General features: G+C 41.0%; 1 protein-coding gene across 1 annotated transcript in view; it reads left to right on the plus strand.

Moving 5' to 3' along the window:
* The window catches only part of smc3 (structural maintenance of chromosomes 3), a 118,006-nt gene that overhangs the window by 34,354 nt on the left and 65,066 nt on the right, over positions 1–18,586 (plus strand). The window contains exons 9-13 of the mRNA XM_034187548.1: positions 2,063–2,238; positions 4,225–4,305; positions 4,848–5,012; positions 15,508–15,629; positions 17,058–17,271. Coding sequence (XP_034043439.1) covers positions 2,063–2,238; positions 4,225–4,305; positions 4,848–5,012; positions 15,508–15,629; positions 17,058–17,271 — 758 coding nt within the window. The remainder of the gene's footprint in view (positions 1–2,062; positions 2,239–4,224; positions 4,306–4,847; positions 5,013–15,507; positions 15,630–17,057; positions 17,272–18,586) is intronic.

Below are 18,586 nucleotides of genomic sequence, written 5' to 3' on the forward strand. Positions count from 1 at the left end.
AAAGTTGTTTTTTTCCTGTTCCCAGTGGAGAAGAAAAGATGACTCAGATGGGAGGTGTCGTGTCGGTAAGTGTTAGCCTACACAGCTAACACTGTGCTCGACACCTCGACACGTTTGTGCTCCACGTCATAAACAAACTGCAATAATGTCCACTTTCCCACCACAGTGTCACTTTTTCTTTGCATTTTCACTTTGTTTGCGTATAATTTGCCCAAAAGCACAATGAAAATGCTGTGGTTTGTCCCCCAGTAGTAGAGAAATTATGTCATATGCATCATATTTCCCCCCTTTAGCGCCTGCCCTCAATCAGACTGCAGTGCCCAAATACTCATTGATGATTGCATCATAGTTTTATTATTTTAATGTTCATCACCCTTGAATGAAATGTCATTTGATGATTGTCTATGATGCAGTATGTATTACTGGGGTTCCCCTAAAATATTGTGGCATAGCAGAGAGAGGTGCTTTTCTGTTAGGCCGCCACACTGTCACGGTTTCACCACACTATAATGTGCTACACTAATAAGACACCACTCTCAAAACAAAACACAGCACAGAGTACCTGCTTGATAAAGCATTGTTTCAAGAAGTTAGCTTTTGACAATCACACAAACTCTAATTCTGAGGCAACTGTGTGTGAGCCTGAGTTTACTGTGTGTGGGCTCAGACCTGAAATTGTCCATCAACGGAGATGGCAGCATGCAGTGTGATTGTCCCAGCTTCATGCAGACCTGTTCAAGTAAAATATTTGCATTTTGTAATTGAAATCGAAAATTGACGTTTAGTTTTATTTTACTTAAAAATAGTGTGGCGTCGCTTTAATTTTGTGCAATAGAGATCTCACTGTCATTGAATTCCTACAGTGCTGTTTGTGGCTCACAGAAAAATAGTTTTATGGTACCTATTTTACTTGAAATGTGGCAATGTTACATATTTACATCTTGTTCAAGTTTAAATCATTTCCTAGTTTTTCGTGACTGTCTTCATTTGTAAAATGATACATTTTGCGTGGAGTCAAATGTCATTTGTCTTGTTTTATGTTTATAGATACAGCAAGTAGGTCATCACAAGGTTAATAATTCTAGTCTAAGAGACTTGGTGTTTTTCTGTGTTGCGGCAAATGTAAAAATATCAATAAATCAATTCAATCAATTTTATTTATATAGCGCCAAATCACAACAAACAGTTGCCCCAAGGCGCTTTATATTGTAAGGCAAGGCCATACAATAATTACATAAAAAATATGAATGTCATGCATCTCTACAGTGGACTATAAGGTTCTGATTAAAAAAAGTGACTAAATTTTGAAAAGCTCATGGACAGCTTTTGTTGTATACCACGCCAGCCTCTCTCATATACCTGTATTATCAAGAACAGTATGATTTTATGTTCTGTGCTTAAAACATAGGGCTGCTAATAATCCCGGATCGGGCTGTACTACTCTGAACATGTTAAGGAACACATGCTGCAGTTTGCTACATTGTTGCTACACATGAGATTAATTCTTAGTACCACCTATATATGATTTCAAGGTAGGTGGATGTTTTTGTCATGCCTGAGTGTTGATCTTACCAGGAACCTGATGATGAGATTTTGACAACAGTCAACGATGTACACTGTAAAAAAAAAAAAAAGACTTGTTTTTACAGGAAAACGCTGGCAGCTGTGGTTACCAGAGAATTCCTGTAAAAAATACAGCAGCACAGTAGATAACATTACAGACATCATATGTAAATTGATTTACAGTGAATGAGAGCCTATGCTCTCTTTTTTGTTTTGTAAATTTAACAGTTTTTTTTAATGTGAGTCAGCCATGGCTCATTTACTGTAAATCCATTTACATATGTCTGTAATGTTATTTACTGTGCTGCTGTATTTTTTTTACAGGAATTCCCTGGTAACCACAGCTGCCAGCGTTTTCCTGTAAAAACAGTGTAACTTGGACTTAGTCCTCAGGTATATTGGTTGGTCAACAACCCACTCTAGCCACTGAGCTTTGGTCTGCTCAATTAGCAATGGCTTAGATTTAAAAAGAAAAGAAAAATGTATCTATATTCCTCAGAGGGCAAGAGAGAGAAGATCAATGAGCTGCTGAAGTACATCGAGGAGCGCCTGCATACTTTGGAAGATGAAAAGGAGGAACTAGCTCAGTACCAGAAGTGGGACAAGATGAGGAGAGCCCTGGAATACACCATCTACAACCAGGAGCTCAATGAAACGCGTGCAAAACTGGATGAGGTAATGAAGTACCAAAAAAGGAGCATGTGAATAACATGAATGCAGACCTATCAGGGTTTTTTTTAAATATAATTTTGTTTCTGTGTGCAAAGTAAAAACAATGTAAGCATCCAAAATAAAACTAGGATGTTTATACACTCAACAAAAATATAAATGCAGCACTTTTGGTTTTGCTCCCATTTTGTATGAGATGAACTCAGATCTAAAACGTTTTCCACATACACAATATCACCATTTCCCTCAAATATTGTTCACAAACCAGTCTAAATCTGTGATAGTGAGCACTTCTTCTTTGCTGAGATAATCCATCCCACCTCACAGGTGTGCCATATCAAGATGCTGATTAGACACCATGATTGGTGCACGTGTGCCTTAGACTGCCCACAATAAAAGGCCACTCTGAAAGGTGCAGTTTTGTTTTATTGGGGGGGGGATACCAGTCAGTATCTGGTGTGACCACCATTTGCCTCATGCAGTGCAACACATCTCCTTCGCATAGAGTTGATCAGGTTGTCAGTTGTGGCCTGTGGAATGTTGGTCCACTTCTCTTCAATGGCTGTGCAAAGTTGCTGGATGTTGGCAGGAACTGGTACACGCTGTCGTATACGCCGGTCCAGAGCATCCCAAACATGCTCAATGGGTGACATGTCCGGTGAGTATGCCGGCCATGCAAGAACTGGGAGATTTTCAGCTTCCAAGAATTGTGTACAGATCCTTGCAACATGGGGTCGTGCATTATCCTGCTGCAACATGAGGTGATGTTCTTGGATGTATGGCACAACAATGGGCCTCAGGATTTCGTCACGGTATCTCTGTGCATTCAAAATGCCATCAATAAAATGCACCTATGTTCTTCGTCCATAACAGATGCCTGCCCATACCATAACCCCACCGCCACCATGGGCTACTCGATCCACAACATTGACATCAGAAAACCGCTCACCCACACACGCTGTCTGCCATCTGCCCTGGACAGTGTGAACCGGGATTCATCCGTGAAGAGAACACCTCTCCCATGTGCCAAACGCCAGCGAATGTGAGCATTTGCCCACTCAAGTCGGTTACGACGACAAACTGGAGTCAGGTCGAGACCCCGATGAGGACGACGAGCATGCAGATGAGCTTCCCTGAGACGGTTTCTGACAGTCTGTGCAGAAATTCTTTGGTTATGCAAACCAATTGTTTCAGCAACTGTCCGAGTGGCTGGTCTCAGACGATCTTGGAGACGAACATGCTGGATGTGGAGGTCCTGGGCTGGTGTGGTTACACGTGGTCTGCGGTTGTGAGGCTGGTTGGATATACTGCCACATTCTCTGAAACGCCTTTGGTGACGGCTTATGGTAGAGAAATGAACATTCAATACACGAGCAACAGCTCTGGTTGACATTCCTGCTGTCAGCATGCCAATTGCACGCTCCCTCAAATCTTGCAACATCTATGGCATTGTGCTGTGTGATAAAACTGCACCTTTCAGAGTGGCCTTTTATTGTGGGCAGTCTAAGGCACACCTGTGCACTAATCATGGTGTCTAATCAGCATCTTGATATGGCACACCTGTGAGGTGGAATGGATTATCTCAGCAAAGAAGTGCTCACTATCACAGATTTAGACTGGTTTATGAACAATATTTGAGGGAAATGGTGATATTGTGTATGTAGAAAAAGTTTTAGATCTTTGAGTTCATCTCATACAAAATGGGAGCAAAACCAAAAGTGTTGTGTTTATATTTTTGTTGAGTGTAAATGCTGTGTTGAAAATTCCTTGCTCTGTTAATAAAGCACTTGAGAAAATGCTGAAGAAAAGGGGCTGATCATTTTGTCCTCATTTGTACATAATTTTTATACTCATCAAGCCATTCGGTGACCCTTTGTGTCATATGGTTGGGGACAGTTGTGTTTCTGCACTCATTTATTTAGTTTTATCTTTTTTATTTTAATTCATTACTCACTGTAAATTTATGCTCAAGGATATTTGCTTTTTTTCCAGCTGTCCACCAAGAGAGAGACTTGTGGAGACAAATCTAGACAACTCCGTGATGCCCAGCAAGATGCCAGAGACAAAGTTGAGGTAATGAATTGTGTGAATTGTGAATTATGAATAGCATTGCGATAATAACAGCAGCACTATCTGTCACAGTCATACAAAGTGAAATGTGCAACGTTTGGGGTCAACTCACCAGCTTGAATTTGCTTGCAACTTTCAGAAAGCGGTGTCCTTCTGCATGATTATGAGAGACCATAACTCAAAGCTTCTTTATTTGATGCTGTTTCATTTTTCCAGAAAATTATCGGCTTGGGCTGATTTTCACCAGTAAAATTGTGTCATTTGTGATTTTAATATTACTCAGGCTAGATCTGTGCACTTTATAATATATTAGTTAATTAGCAGCTTCACACCTAAAGTTTGCTTTTAAGCAGAATTGTTACACTTCGGATGCAATTGTGGTGTTCATGTGAGCCACCAGCCATACAGTTTCCCTTTTTAATTTCTGTGTTTATTTATTTTAAAGCAATTGCTAGAAGTGAGCTGTTGTTGCAGTGTTGTTGCAGCATTTCCCTTAACCCCCCCCCCCCCCCCCCCCCAAAAAAAAAATCTCTTATGTTGTGTAGGAGACGGAGCGTGTTGTGCGCGAGCTGAAGTCTAAGATCTCTGCTATGAAGGAAGAGAGGGAGCAGCTGTCGGCCGAGCGCCAGGAGCAGATCAAGCAGAGGACCAAGCTCGAGCTGAAGGCCAAGGACCTGCAGGACGAACTGGCAGGCAACAGCGAACAGAGGGTATGGAAGCCTTCCATCTGCGTCACTATGTGCACATGTTGTAGCACCAACATCACAACTCCACATGCTCTTTTTCAGCAACACCTATCAGCACTATTACAAATATGAAAAAGATGATTGCACATCCACAACTGATCCTGTTAAAAGGAAGTTTTTCCTTCCCACTGTCGCCAAGTGCTTGCTCATAGGGGGTCGTTTTGACCGTTGGGGTTTTTCTGTAATTGTTGTATGGCTTTTGCCTTACAATATAAAGTGCCTTGGGGTGACTGTTTGTTGTGATTTGGCACTATATAAATAAAATTGATTTGATTTGATACATTTATTCAGTTGAAGTTATCTTTACAGATTGCTTTTATTCAAGTGATTTTTCACTTAATTGATTCGTCACAAACTTGGATAATCTAGAAGGGGGTTTGGGGCACATTACTGCACAACTGTAGTTTAAATGTATGTTTTTTAAAACAAGGTATATTTCAAATAGTACAAAACGGAAGCTTATGAGGGGAAAAATGATCAAACGTTTGGAAATGAAAACTGGAAAAAAAAATGTATTATTTGATAAGAGCTTTAATTTCATTTCATATCTCATTTTAATTTTTGATTGTTTTTCTCTCAGTTCAAGTTTAATTCTAATCTATTTCTGAATTTCTAACAATTTGAAACACATTTACAAATTTTACATGCAAGAAATTAAACAATTTTAACACACAAAATGCAAATAAAACTAGGACTGCAAGCAGTCATATACAGGCCCTCATGCCACGCGTAGACCAGTGGTGCAAGAGACTTTTTTGTACGTCTACACAATTCACACATGTGTACCAATTTTCATCTCCCTACTCCAAAAAACCCATATGGGGAGGGGTTTTTGAACGTTGCAAGTGGCCGCTATAAGGCATTTTACACCGCTCATGGGGCAGTGCCCCTATGAATTGTAAGAAGTTGTCATGCTTGACCCGTGAATCAATTTTCTGGATGATATGCCAAAATTAAAGCTGTCAAAAGGAAGAACGTAATTTCATGGCAAAGGGGCGATATTTGGCACGCCACCACATGGATGCCGTTACTCATAACTTCATGGCGGTCATCTCCTATGCTCACCAACTTGTTCTGCATGTTTTAGAAGTGGGTTCCTGTTTAAGTATAATGTTCCATGGCGAAGGGTCAAAATGGCAGTGCCATAGTGGCCACACCCTTTGACATAGAAAAAAGCTTTCGATAACTTCTGATCAATATAGTCTCTGGATGATCTGAAAGAAATTCGAAGTGCATTGGACAAAATCCCTAGGAGGAGTTCATTCAAATACAACGTGTGGAAATCACTTTACGGCGTTCATCACCTACATTCACCAACTTGTTCTGCATGTTTTAGAAGTGGAATGAAGTTGATGGGGTTAACTATGTGACATCAGTACCTGTTAAAGTAAAAATAGGACATTTCCTGTTACCACTGGGGGGCGCTGTGCGTTAGGTGGGAAGTTAATATATGCAGACATTCACGGCGGCGGCCTCATCATGTCCAGCAAGTTTGAAGGATCTACGATTAAGTATGTGGGCGTGACAGCCGTTCGAAGTGAAATGGTGTGCTCCGAAACACTCTCCAAAGTTTGACGACCCCTAGCAGCATGAACACAGATAAAAGAAACATGAAAAGCTCGCTGCATTTTTGTGCCCTCAAGAAACATGGTAAGAATTTTTTTGTCTTGTCTCTGGAAAATAAACCTTGTGCTGTTCAAACAGGATTTCGGACAAGATTATGTGACTTTTTTAATTAATGTAGACTTTCTTTTATTGGAAAAAGGCATTGTGGCTTTGAATGGATTTACAGGAGTTTACACAAGGATATAAGTGACTTTTTTACTACAACCCCTGGCAAAAATTATGGAATCACCGGCCTCGGAGGATGTTCATTCAGTTGTTTAATTTTGTAGAAAAAAAGCAGATAACAGACATGACACAAAACTAAAGTCATTTCAAATGGCAACTTCCTGGCTTTAAGAAACACTATAAGAAATCAGGAAAAAAAATTGTGGCAGTCAGTAACGGTTACGTTTTTAGAGGGGGAAAAAAGGGAGAGAGAAAAAAATATGGAATCACTCAATTCTGAGGAATAAATTATGGAATCATGAAAAACAAAAGAACGCCCCAACACATCACTAGTATTTTGTTGCACCACCTCTGGCTTTTATAACGGCTTGCAGTCTCTGAGGCATGGACTTAATGAGTGACAAACAGTACTCTTCATCAATCTGGCTCCAACTTTCTCTGATTGCTGTTGCCAGATCAATTTTGCAGGTTGGAGCCTTGTCATGGACCATTTTCTTCAACTTCCACCAAAGATTTTCAATTGGATTAAGATCCGGACTATTTGCAGGCCATGACATTGACCCTATGTGTCTTTTTGCAAGGAATGTTTTCACAGTTTTTGCTCTATGGCAAGATGCATTATCATCTTGAAAAATGATTTCATCATCCCCAAACATCCTTTCAATTGATGGGATAAGAAAAGTGTCCAAAATATCAGTGTAAACTTGTGCATTTATTGATGATGTAATGACAGCCATCTCCCCAGTGCCTTTACCTGCCATGCAGCCCCATATCATCAATGACTGTGGAAATGTACATGTTCTCTTCAGGCAGTCATCTTTATAAATCTCATTGGAACGGCACCAAACAAAAGTTCCAGCATCATCACCTTGCCCAATGCAGATTCGAGATTCATCACTGAATATGACTTTCATCCAGTCATCCACAGTCCACGAGGGAGTTTCTGGCTATAGGCAGCTAACCCTGTGTCTTGGCGTGGCACCCGTTGTAGTTGTCGGCGTCTGTTTATTGCGATATCTCAAAAACTGTCTAACTTTTTGTCTAATTTGGCAAGAGTGTAATATGGGCTATTGACATTGTTTCCGTCTAAAAACCACATTGCTAGATGTATGTATGTATGTGTATGTATACATACATACATACATACAAGCCCCCTTTTTTAGATTCTGTCTCTCACAGTTGAAGTGTACCTATGATAAAAATTACACACCTCTCCAGTCTTTGTAGGTGGAAAAACCTGCATAATTCACAGTGGATCAAATACTTATTTCTCCCTGTGTGTGTGTGTGTGTGTGTGTGTGTGTGTGTGTGTGTGTGTGTGTGTGTGTGTGTGTGTGTGTGTGTGTGTGTGTGTGTGTGTGAAGACTGTGAGCGACATTCCGCATCCATATACAAAGGCAATAAAACAGCTGACATAGAGAGAGAGAGAGAGATAAGTATTTGAACACCCTGCGATGTTGCAAGTTCTCCCATTATTTAAAAATCCGGACATCACAATATATGATTTTTTTTAAATAATTATTTGCATGTTACTGCTGCAAATAATTATTTGAACACCTGTGAAAAATCAATGTTAATATTTGGTACAGTAGCCTTTGTTTGCAATTACAGAGGTCAAATGTTTTTTCACCAGGTTTGCACACACTGCAGCAGGGATTTTGGTCCACTCCTCCATACAGATCTTCTCCAAATCTTTCAGGTTTGGAGTTTCAGCTCCCTCCAAAGATTTTCTATTGAGTTCAGGTCTGGAGACTGGCCAGGCCACTCCAGGACCTTGAAATGCTTCTTACGGAGCCCCTCCTTAGTTGCCCTGGCTGTGTGTTTGGGGTCATTGTCATGCTGGAAGACCCAGCCATGACCCATCTTCAGTGCTCTTACTGAGGGAAGGAGGTTGTTTCCCAGAATCTCGCAATACATGACCCCATCCATCCTCCCTTCAGTACGGTGCAGTCGTCCTGTCCCCTTTGCAGAAGCGCACCCTCAGAGTATGATGTTTCCACCCCCATGCTTCACGGTTGGGATGGTTTTCTTGGGGTTGTTCTCATCCTCTAAACATGGTAAGTGGAGTTGATTCCAAAAAGCTCTATTCTGGTCTCATCTGACCACATGACTGTCTCCCATGCCTCCTCTGGATCATCCAGATGGTCACTGGTGATCTTCAAATGGGCCTGGACATGTGCTGGCTTGAGCAGGGGGACCTTGCTGCAGGATTTTAAACCATGACAGCATCATGTGTTACTAATGTAATCTTTGTGACTGTGGTCCGAGCTCTCTTCAGGTCATTGACCAGGTCCTCCTGTGTAGTTCTGAGCTTTCTCAGAATCATCCTTACCCCACAAAGTGAGATCTTGCATGGAATCCCAGATCGAGGGAGATTGACAGTCATCTTGTGTTTCTTCCACTTTCTAATAAATAATCATAACAGTTGTTGTCTTCTACCAAGCTGCTTGCCTGTTGTCCTGTAGTCCATCCCAGCCTTGTGCAGGTCTACAGTTTTGTCAGCTTAGACAGCTCTTTGGTCTTGGCTATGGTGGACAGGTTGGAGTGTGATTGATTGAGTGAACAGGTGTCTGTTATACAGGTAACAAGTTCAAACGGGTGCAATTAATACAGGTAAAGAGTGCAGAATAAGAGGACTTCTTAAAGAAAAATTAACAGGTCTGTGAGAGCCAGAATTCTTGCTGGTTAGTAGGGGGTCAAATACTTATTTTATCCAATAAAATGCAAATTAATTATTTAAAAATCATACAATGTGATTTTCTGGATTTTTGTTTTTAGATTCTGTCTCTCTCAGTTGAAGTGTACCTACGATAAAAATTACAGACCTCTCCATTCTTTCTAGGTGGGAAAACCTGCAAAACTGACAGGGGGTCAAATACTTATTTTCCCCACTGTATATATAAAGGGATTCCTCAACATTAATTCTCTTTAAAAAGTGCCTTATAGATATTGAAAGTTTTATGACATCTCAGAGAGTATAAGCTTAATACTGCTTATATATTGTTCAAATTCAGCCAGAAGTCCATATAAATTGGGGGTCATTTTCAGTACTCTGCATTTATGAATATGTATGATCAGACAGATGTGATCAGAACTGTGATATTTCACGTCCATGTTCACAGTGGCAATAAAACAGCACACACATTCACAGGCTCAAAGTAAAATAAAAATTTTGCTTTCATTGAAAGCTCTTTTGAAAGGAACACAAAGCAAAAGACAAAAAAAATTAACATGCCACTCACCCAGTTGTAAAGATTTCCAAATTAATCCTCTTCAGCCCAGGCAAAATTATAATTTTTTTTTTATATATATATTTTACAAACTTGACAGTAGCAAGTCTCCCCATTGTGACTTAAATGGGAATTGGTCGGTATTTTATGCAGATAGTCTGTCCACAGTAGGTTCTGTGATGAATGATATGTGCACAACTTAATCATTGGTCTTACCAGACGTTTTCACCGTGCAGCAAAGTACAGAAGAGTTGGGAGGGAGAGGATTTAAAAAGTCCACAACATCAAAGAAGCCCCCACACGAACGCATCGCGATGCCAGCCAAGGAGGTTCACTAGTCCTCACTTGGATTGACAGCCAAAGATCATTTTCATCTTCCACTTGTCCTCAGGTACGGATAGCCAGCCAGAGAATAATGTCCAGGTCCGCTTGCCCTCAGGTTCCGATTGCGCGTACATAATGTCCAATCACAGCCTTGTTTTCAACTCAAATTCTGTCACGATTGTGGCACATTAGATAGAGAGTCCATTGTCTCCTGAAAATGGTGTCTTTTTTCCAATATGAGACATACATCTGCGTGTCCAGGCAGTCTGTAAAAACAGCGTGGTGGAGACAATGTACGTCCCTGATCACGGCAGCAGTAAACCAGCGTCCTGTGGCACAAACAGCAGCGTCACAGTGCTTTAGGTTCCAAAATCCAACAGATTTAGAAAAGTTACGAGTTTCAGGGTGAAGTGTGTGGCCCCTTCTAAATCCGAGCCTTCACTTTCAAATAAAACATCTGAAGCTGTGTTGTCGGACATAACCGCATTCATTGTGCTCTGTCTGTCGGCCACCGGGATGTTTCTGTTTAGCTAATATGTATGTCACGCCGTGAAATGTAGAGAATTGCAGAGTGTGACGTTTTCTGGAAATGCACCTGTTAACTCACTCAGGGAGAGCAATAAACTATATTCATGACCACTAATTATGAGCACATGTGGGCGGAGAGACTTAAGCCCCGTTTACACATAGACGGTAAACTCTCCCGGAAGCGTCCCAGCAGAGATTTTGCCCCCTGTTTTAGGGATCAAACGCCGTAGTTAACGCCGGCGCATGGGGGCGTGGTTTGGTTCCGGCTTCACCGGGAATCGTCGAAAAAATTATTCAACATGTCGAATAATTCCGGGAGTGCTCCCGGAGAAGTGGCCTGACAACGGAGACAGCGTGAACAACGGCGTTTGATACTTTTTAATCGCGTGTCATCCCACCCCTTCCTGTCGTGCCGCAGTTTACACCGCCGTAATTGGCGGCCGGCGTTGTATCCCTAACCAACGGTGTGTAAAACGGCGATAGAGCCCACATTGGCATCCTCAAAGGCGTTTTAACCGGCGACAGAGGCAGACAAAACGGCGGTGCTAGCGGACAGTACGCTGTTCTAAACGCCATCTCCTGGTTAACGGCATTCCAAACGTCTGATAGGCGGCGGTCAGTATAAAAACACTAGCGCGCTGCATGCAGGTTTCTCACTCGCGGCCAGCTCCAGATATTTTTGCAGAGAAGCTCCAGTATACCTCCTAAAATAAAATTGGCAGCTGCAAGGACTTACCAAGAGGTCTGGTTCAGAAGCAGAGGGTAGCCCTGTGGTGGAAACGAGCAACACGTTGAAGAGGGGAAAAAGGAGAGAAAAGAAAAGGCTGAGAGATGAGCTCCCTCCCTCCCCCTGCAGTGACAGCTGCTTCAGCCTATTATACTCTGGGGGCGGTGCCTATATGCAGAAGTTCCTGGAGGAACGCAGGATTTGCCTGGATAAATCCAGCGGTACACCGCCGTTCTCACGCGCGTCTTAACCTGCGCTTGTAAAGGATAGAACTGGGTATTAACCCCCGTTGCCTGACGTGTGCCGGATGCTACGGCATCAAACCTCCGCTTTATTCGGCGGATTTAGTGGCGTTTTATCTGCGTATTTGCGGCTAGTATGGCGCTCAAAACACCGGCAAAATGCTCTGCCCCTTTCCACCGCGAAAACAGCCGGAACTCCCGCGAACTTCAGTCTACGTACTACCCGCCAACAAAACTGTCTGTGTAACCTGGGCTTTACAATCATGAATGCTTTGATGTTGTGTTGCTAAACATGTGACAGGTCCCTTAAAGGCGGTTCTCTAAAATGGTCTAACTTTTTCTAATTTGTGAACTGCGTAATAGGGGTCGTTCACATATTTCACATCAAAGAACTATAGTCATAGTCATTGTTTGGAAATGGTACAGTGATATCACTATCTGATTGAGGCGAAGCCGAGTCATCTATCACACCGAGTTATCTGTCATAACTCCCAACACTATAAATAGATAGGAAGCAGTAACATCAACACTGTCAAATATGTGATATCACCCCTCGGGTTTATAGTCAGAGGAATCACTCCACCAAGTCGTTTTACACAACAAACTAATATATGCAACTGTTGAAGTGACATAGTGCCTGAATGCACACTCCCCTTGTTGTTCTTCTTTCGAGTTTATTGGCAGTTTACAAACCAACACGATGCGTTACACTGAACTGTATTCTCTTGAATAACCCTGTCCATTGCATGCTCTACGCATGGTCAACATACATTTGTTTGACCTGAAATCTCATTTCCTCAGCGGAGCGCAATGCAGGACAAAAACAAATATGGCGGACTCGCTGAAGTTTAATGATACAAAGATGTGAAGAAATTCAACTTTGCTGCTGGAAAAAGTAGTAAAATAAATAGAATTTTGCGAAGATTTGTTGTGGCCCGAGTGGGCCATCATTTTCTAAATTGTACTGGCCCCTTAAGTTATGACCTGACAGTGGGCCAAATTGCTGCCAGGCCAGCGGGCAAATGGCAAGTTAAGCCCTGCTTGATTCAAGATTCCAAATGCGCTCTCCACCACGCGACATGCACTAGACATCCTGTACCTTTAGATCATTTCTCTGTGATTGTGGGAGCAATGAGAGATTGGTTCATCAGCCAACTTCTGAGAGCAAATACATCTGTTGTGAAATTACATATAGTGTGGCGTCAAGCGGGACAAAATGGGATGCATTGGCATGACGAACTGCGCAGGAGCGCAGGGATCTAATTTGTGCAAGTGTCAAAGTGCCTTAATGCTGCAGTCAGGTCTGCAATTAATTGGATAATAAAATAATGTTTGTAATTTTGCCTTTTTACATAAACCACGTCTATGCTCCCCGCATTTATATGTTGGAGCACGCAGGTCCTCAGTCAGCCGGGGCTTCTGTTGTTGTCATTCTTGTTAATTAAGTAATTGATGTATCACAAAGTGCTAATGCATGTAAATATTTTTGCTTCCATTTCCATTTAATACAAGAATTGTGTGCTAATGTACAGATTTTAAATCTTTAGTTTGTATGATTTCTACAATAGCTACGGGCAAGTAAAGAAATCAAAACTAGCACATCCAGAAAGCTTTACAGAAGAACCGGCCTGCATCAGAGTATATCCTTCAGACCCGCTATAGATCATTCCTGGCATGTGTTTGTGACTGTGGAGCTGGCATGGTTCGCTCTCCGTATGGCCTCATGTGCAGTGTGTTTTCTGTGTGCATGCTTCTGTGCTTGACAGATTGCAGTGAAGATGATAATCATGCATGTCAGATTTACTGGCTCAGTTCTGTGTGTGAGCCACGATGGATTCCAGGAAGTCCTGCTGGCTGGCAGTTGGATTAGCCCACCTGGCTAAAGCTGGCGCAGCATCAAACAAGTTTCACTAAACCAACATTAAAAGCCAGGAAAGCAGAACAGCAATCTAGATTTCTGTTGCTGATGGTCATAACTTAGATATGATGATGAAAATGACCTCTATAGGAAAAAGAAATGGGTGTAAAGCAATGGTTGTTTTAATTGATCATCATATAAACTACTTATGGTTTTAATAAATAGTCTGTCTGCTGTAATTGCCCAACATGATAGTATAAATGTGATTTTATGTTTATAACGTTAAATCACAAGACAGAAAAAACGCCAGCGACACAAGGAGCACAGTTGTGCTCCCCCGATGGAAATGTCAAATCTGCACCTTCCAAAATCAGGCTTGTTAGCTATCAAAGGGTGCACAAGCAATAATTCTTTGGACAATCTTATTCGACTATGATGGATACCAAGAAGAATTGTGCTTGTGTAGTAGATATGGGTTCATGCTGAGAGAGTACTACAGATGTGGTGTTTGTTCTCAGTGCTGCTGGAGAAGTACAGAGAAGGCTGGAAGGAGTTGCATTGTGTGTTTATGGATTTAGAGAATTTAGACTGGATGCCAAGAGAAGTGAGTGAAGAAGAGAGTGCAGGCAGGGAGCAGTGGATGGAGAAAAGTGGCAGGAGCGATTTGTGATAGAAGGGTATCTGCAAAAGTGACAAGGAGAATTTACAACACTAGTGAGACCAGCTATGATGTATGACTTGGAGGTGGTGGCCCTCGCTGGAATGAAATAGATGTGATTTTCCTTGGGAATTTTTTGAGGATGTATGGGAAAGCACACGTCTTGATGATTGGTTATCTCTCACAAGTCGGATGGTTTGGAGTCAAATTGACAGAGGTGAGATTGAGATGGTTTGGACATGTACAGAGGAGGGCCAGAGGGTATACAATACAGGGAAAAGGAAAAGAGTGAGGCCAAAGAGGAGATTTATGGATGTGGTGAGGGAGGACATGTTGGTGTCACAGATGAAGATACGAAGGACAGGGTAAGGTGGAGATGCAAAATCTGCTGAGTCAACTCCTAATGAGAGGAGCTGAAAGAAGATTAACAGTTAATTGTACATCTGCGTTTAGTGGATAGTTATCAGTAACTGAGTAATTATGCAAGATGCTTCTGTGGCTGTGATTGGAGAAACTGCCAGTTTTTCCTCACCTTTTGGACACAAAGTTAGGCTGCAGCCTGAGGGTGCAGTGCATGGGAAGGTGTACAATGTTTTAGATGTTCTGTGAGATTAAATGGAGCACTACTATTTGGTATTTTATGCCAACAATAAAAAAAAAAAAAATTAAGTCTGCAGTCAGGCGTACCACAATCCATCACTTATCAGATCATCTGATGAGGGATGGCTGTGGATGGAATGTTTCCTCCTGAAACCAATTTCAAGTGAAAGAAATTGCAACGAGATCAAATATTTTGAAGCAGATTCAGATCAGTACCACATTTGTTCACCCCTTCTGTGACTGATAAATTGTAATTTGTCCACTATTTTTGAATTGTGCCATCTGAGATGACATGATTCTCATCGTCTTCTGTTAGTTGCTGGATGTAATCAGCAATTTTAATATTGCTGAGCACCTGCCTTTGCATCTGAAATTCTTTTATTTTAATTAACAGTATGACTTTTACATATTTCTTGTTCTTCAATTAATTTTTTCTTCTAACATTTCTGGCTCTATATTTTGAATTATTTATTTTAAAATTGCTTGTTCTTGATCTTCCAGAAACGTCTGCTGAAGGAGCGCCAGAAGCTGCTGGAGAAAATTGAGGAGAAGCAAAAAGAGCTGCAAGAGACTGAGCCAAAATTCAACATGGTGAAAGAAAAAGAGGAGCGGGGTATTTCCAGGTAGGCATATGTCATTCAGCTGTATTCACTGGAGAGCTCATGAAAAATAAAATTAAATAAATAAATAAAAGTGGTGCCGGTTTTATTGAATTTTTATTTTCTGTTTCAAATATTTCTGACTCTGTAGGCCTTTGATGCAGAGATCTGTTGAATACAACCTGATTTATTTATTTATTTTTATATAAAAAAAAAGATATAATTAAAACAGTGAGTTTTAACATATGCAAGAAAATTCATCGAGTTTAATCTAAGTATTTGGACACATTTTTGTAAGGTTACTTTTAGAACTTGTTTCCACCGAGCGCTCCGATTTTGCACAGCATGCTATTTTGTGTATTTCCACATCCAGATTTAGGAACAGGTACCAAAATAACCGACCTGTACCATACCACTTTTTCGGCCCCTTCGGCTGGGGTCCCAAAATTATGGACCAGTTATAAAAGGGAGGTGCTAACCCACTGCTGTGTTTGGCTCAACAGCTAAAGCAAAAGCTGCAGTACTCATGTAAACACACCGTTTCAAATATTAAAACCATTCACAAACTAAGGAAATATAAAGTCTTTAATTTTACCTGTTACGTTCTTTGAGTCGGATTCATCATCTCAGTCTGACAAAAACGTATCCACTAAAGCGTCATTATTTTGGAAAACGTCTGCAAATACATTAATTCCTCATCATGGCTGAAGAAATGCTGCGTTTTAAAGACGTCCCTCTGTTTGTCTGCTCCAGGTGCGTTTCATAACCTGATCCAGAGGACACTGGCGCTTTGTCCCACAACAAGAAAATTAACTTATTTTAAAAGTTGAAAGACTCACAGTGCCTCATTCTTTCACGCAAGCGTTTACAACAAGCATCTGTCGACTCTTCAGCATTCTTTACGCGATGAAAATAAATCCCATGATCTACCAAGACAAAAAAAAAAGTTAAATTACAATGTGTGGACTTCGTGTGGAGGGAGTGAGGCTGCGCAACAGCGTATGCGCGCTCGATGACGTGCATATTAACATCTACATGCTCCGTCTACCAAACAAAAGGGTACTGTTGGTGGTGAAAATGCAAGCCACGCCAGACTTAACCGTTTGGACCTGTACCATACCATACTGGAGTTGACATGGGGGGTGGATGATGTGCTTGAAATGTCGACTGTTTAAAAAAATTGCATTCACCATTAAGGAATTATGGTCATTTGTATACATAGTGCCTCCATTTTCAGGGCCCATTAGTAATTGGACAAAGTAAATATGAAGATTATTTTTAGTAAAAATCATTTTTACAGCTGACTTTCTTGACAGAAGTCACATTTGACATTTCCATATCACTGATTATGTCTCGGAAATAATTTACACCAAACGTTAAGTACAGACAGTGCAGTAATCTACATTAACTCTGACTGCAGGAATGTTTCTCTGTGGTTACACTTCTGTCCAGACTGGCCCAGGCTACCCAGGAGAGGACAGACCTGTATGCCAAGCAGGGCCGTGGCAGTCAGTTTACCTCTAAGGAGGAACGGGATAAGTGGATTAAGAAAGAGCTGAAGTCCCTGGACCAGGCTATCAATGATAAAAAGAGACAGATTTCTGCCATCCACAAAGACCTGGAAGACACAGAGACCAACAAGGAGAAGAACTTGGAACAGTACAATGTAAGTTCAAAGTGTTAATCTTGTATGTTTTTTCTAAGACTTGACACATTTTTGTCACTTTTAATCTCAATCATCAAATTATCCACAACCATGCTGCTCTGTACACACCTGATCTCATCAGAGCTCAGAAGTGAAGCACAGTGTAGGTCCTGTTTAGTACTTGGTTGTGAGACAGTTTGGGAACACCAAGAGCCGTGAGCATGCTTCTCCATGTAGACAGGGCTGCAAAATCTCTGTTTGTATCCGGATTTCCATCAAAATTTGTTTCCATGTTCCATTTATTTCATCATATAAAACCACTATATATATATATATATATATATATATATATATATATATATATATATATATATATATATATATATATATATATATATATATATATATATATATATATATATATATATATATATATATATATATAAAACAATATGGCCTTATTTTGACATGAAATGTGCCCCTCTCAAAACGTGACCCTGTGGAGTAAATCAAGTGCACCCCTCTCTTCTTCTGTGGTGTTTAACAGCAACTTATTGTTGCATTGCTGTCACCTTCTGCATTAGTCCGTTATAGCAGTACTAAATCCTCTTGATGAGTCCAGTGTCTGTGCGTGTAATGACACGCAGTGTTTGCGAATAGTTTGCATATTCACAACTGGTTCATGCAAGTGGCACAAAGTTTGTGTGTGCCAGAATTTTTGAACATTTAAAAATTTTCTTTGCGCACTGGCACACAGCCTTGCACAGTTTACGATGAGTTAAATCATTGACATGCAAGATTGCGTGCTAGTGTGGAGATCAAATTTGTGCAAGCATCAAGATGGCTTTAGGATGGATGTCCGGCATAAAACGTCCAAGTATGGATCTGTACTGCATCCACTGTGGCGATCCCAAGCAATCGGCGGCAGCCAAAAGCAGGAAATGGTCTCAGTATATGTGAATATAATTTTATGTTGCACAAATTATTATTAATATTGCTTTATGATCTCATGCTTACCCAAGCAAAATTTTAGCAGGGGACATAATATAGAGCACAGTCTGTCCAGATATATGCTGTTCTATCGCCAACACGGTTAGGTCCAAACTAACCAAATATGGCACATGGGTATTCTTAGGAGGATGGGTAGGGAGAGTCATAGCAACATTAACTTGACTTGCTTATTAATTAGGTCACAGTGTACACAAGGGCACAGTCATATTTTGGCTGATAGAGATTATTGTGATTTATATTTAACAGATGAGATTACATGAGCTAGGCACACAATTTGCAACAGACTCCAAAATACCTGCACAGCATGGGATAACCTCACTGTTCA

This window comes from Thalassophryne amazonica, chromosome 15 (assembly GCF_902500255.1).
Source record: "Thalassophryne amazonica chromosome 15, fThaAma1.1, whole genome shotgun sequence".
Lineage (NCBI taxonomy): Eukaryota > Metazoa > Chordata > Actinopteri > Batrachoidiformes > Batrachoididae > Thalassophryne > Thalassophryne amazonica.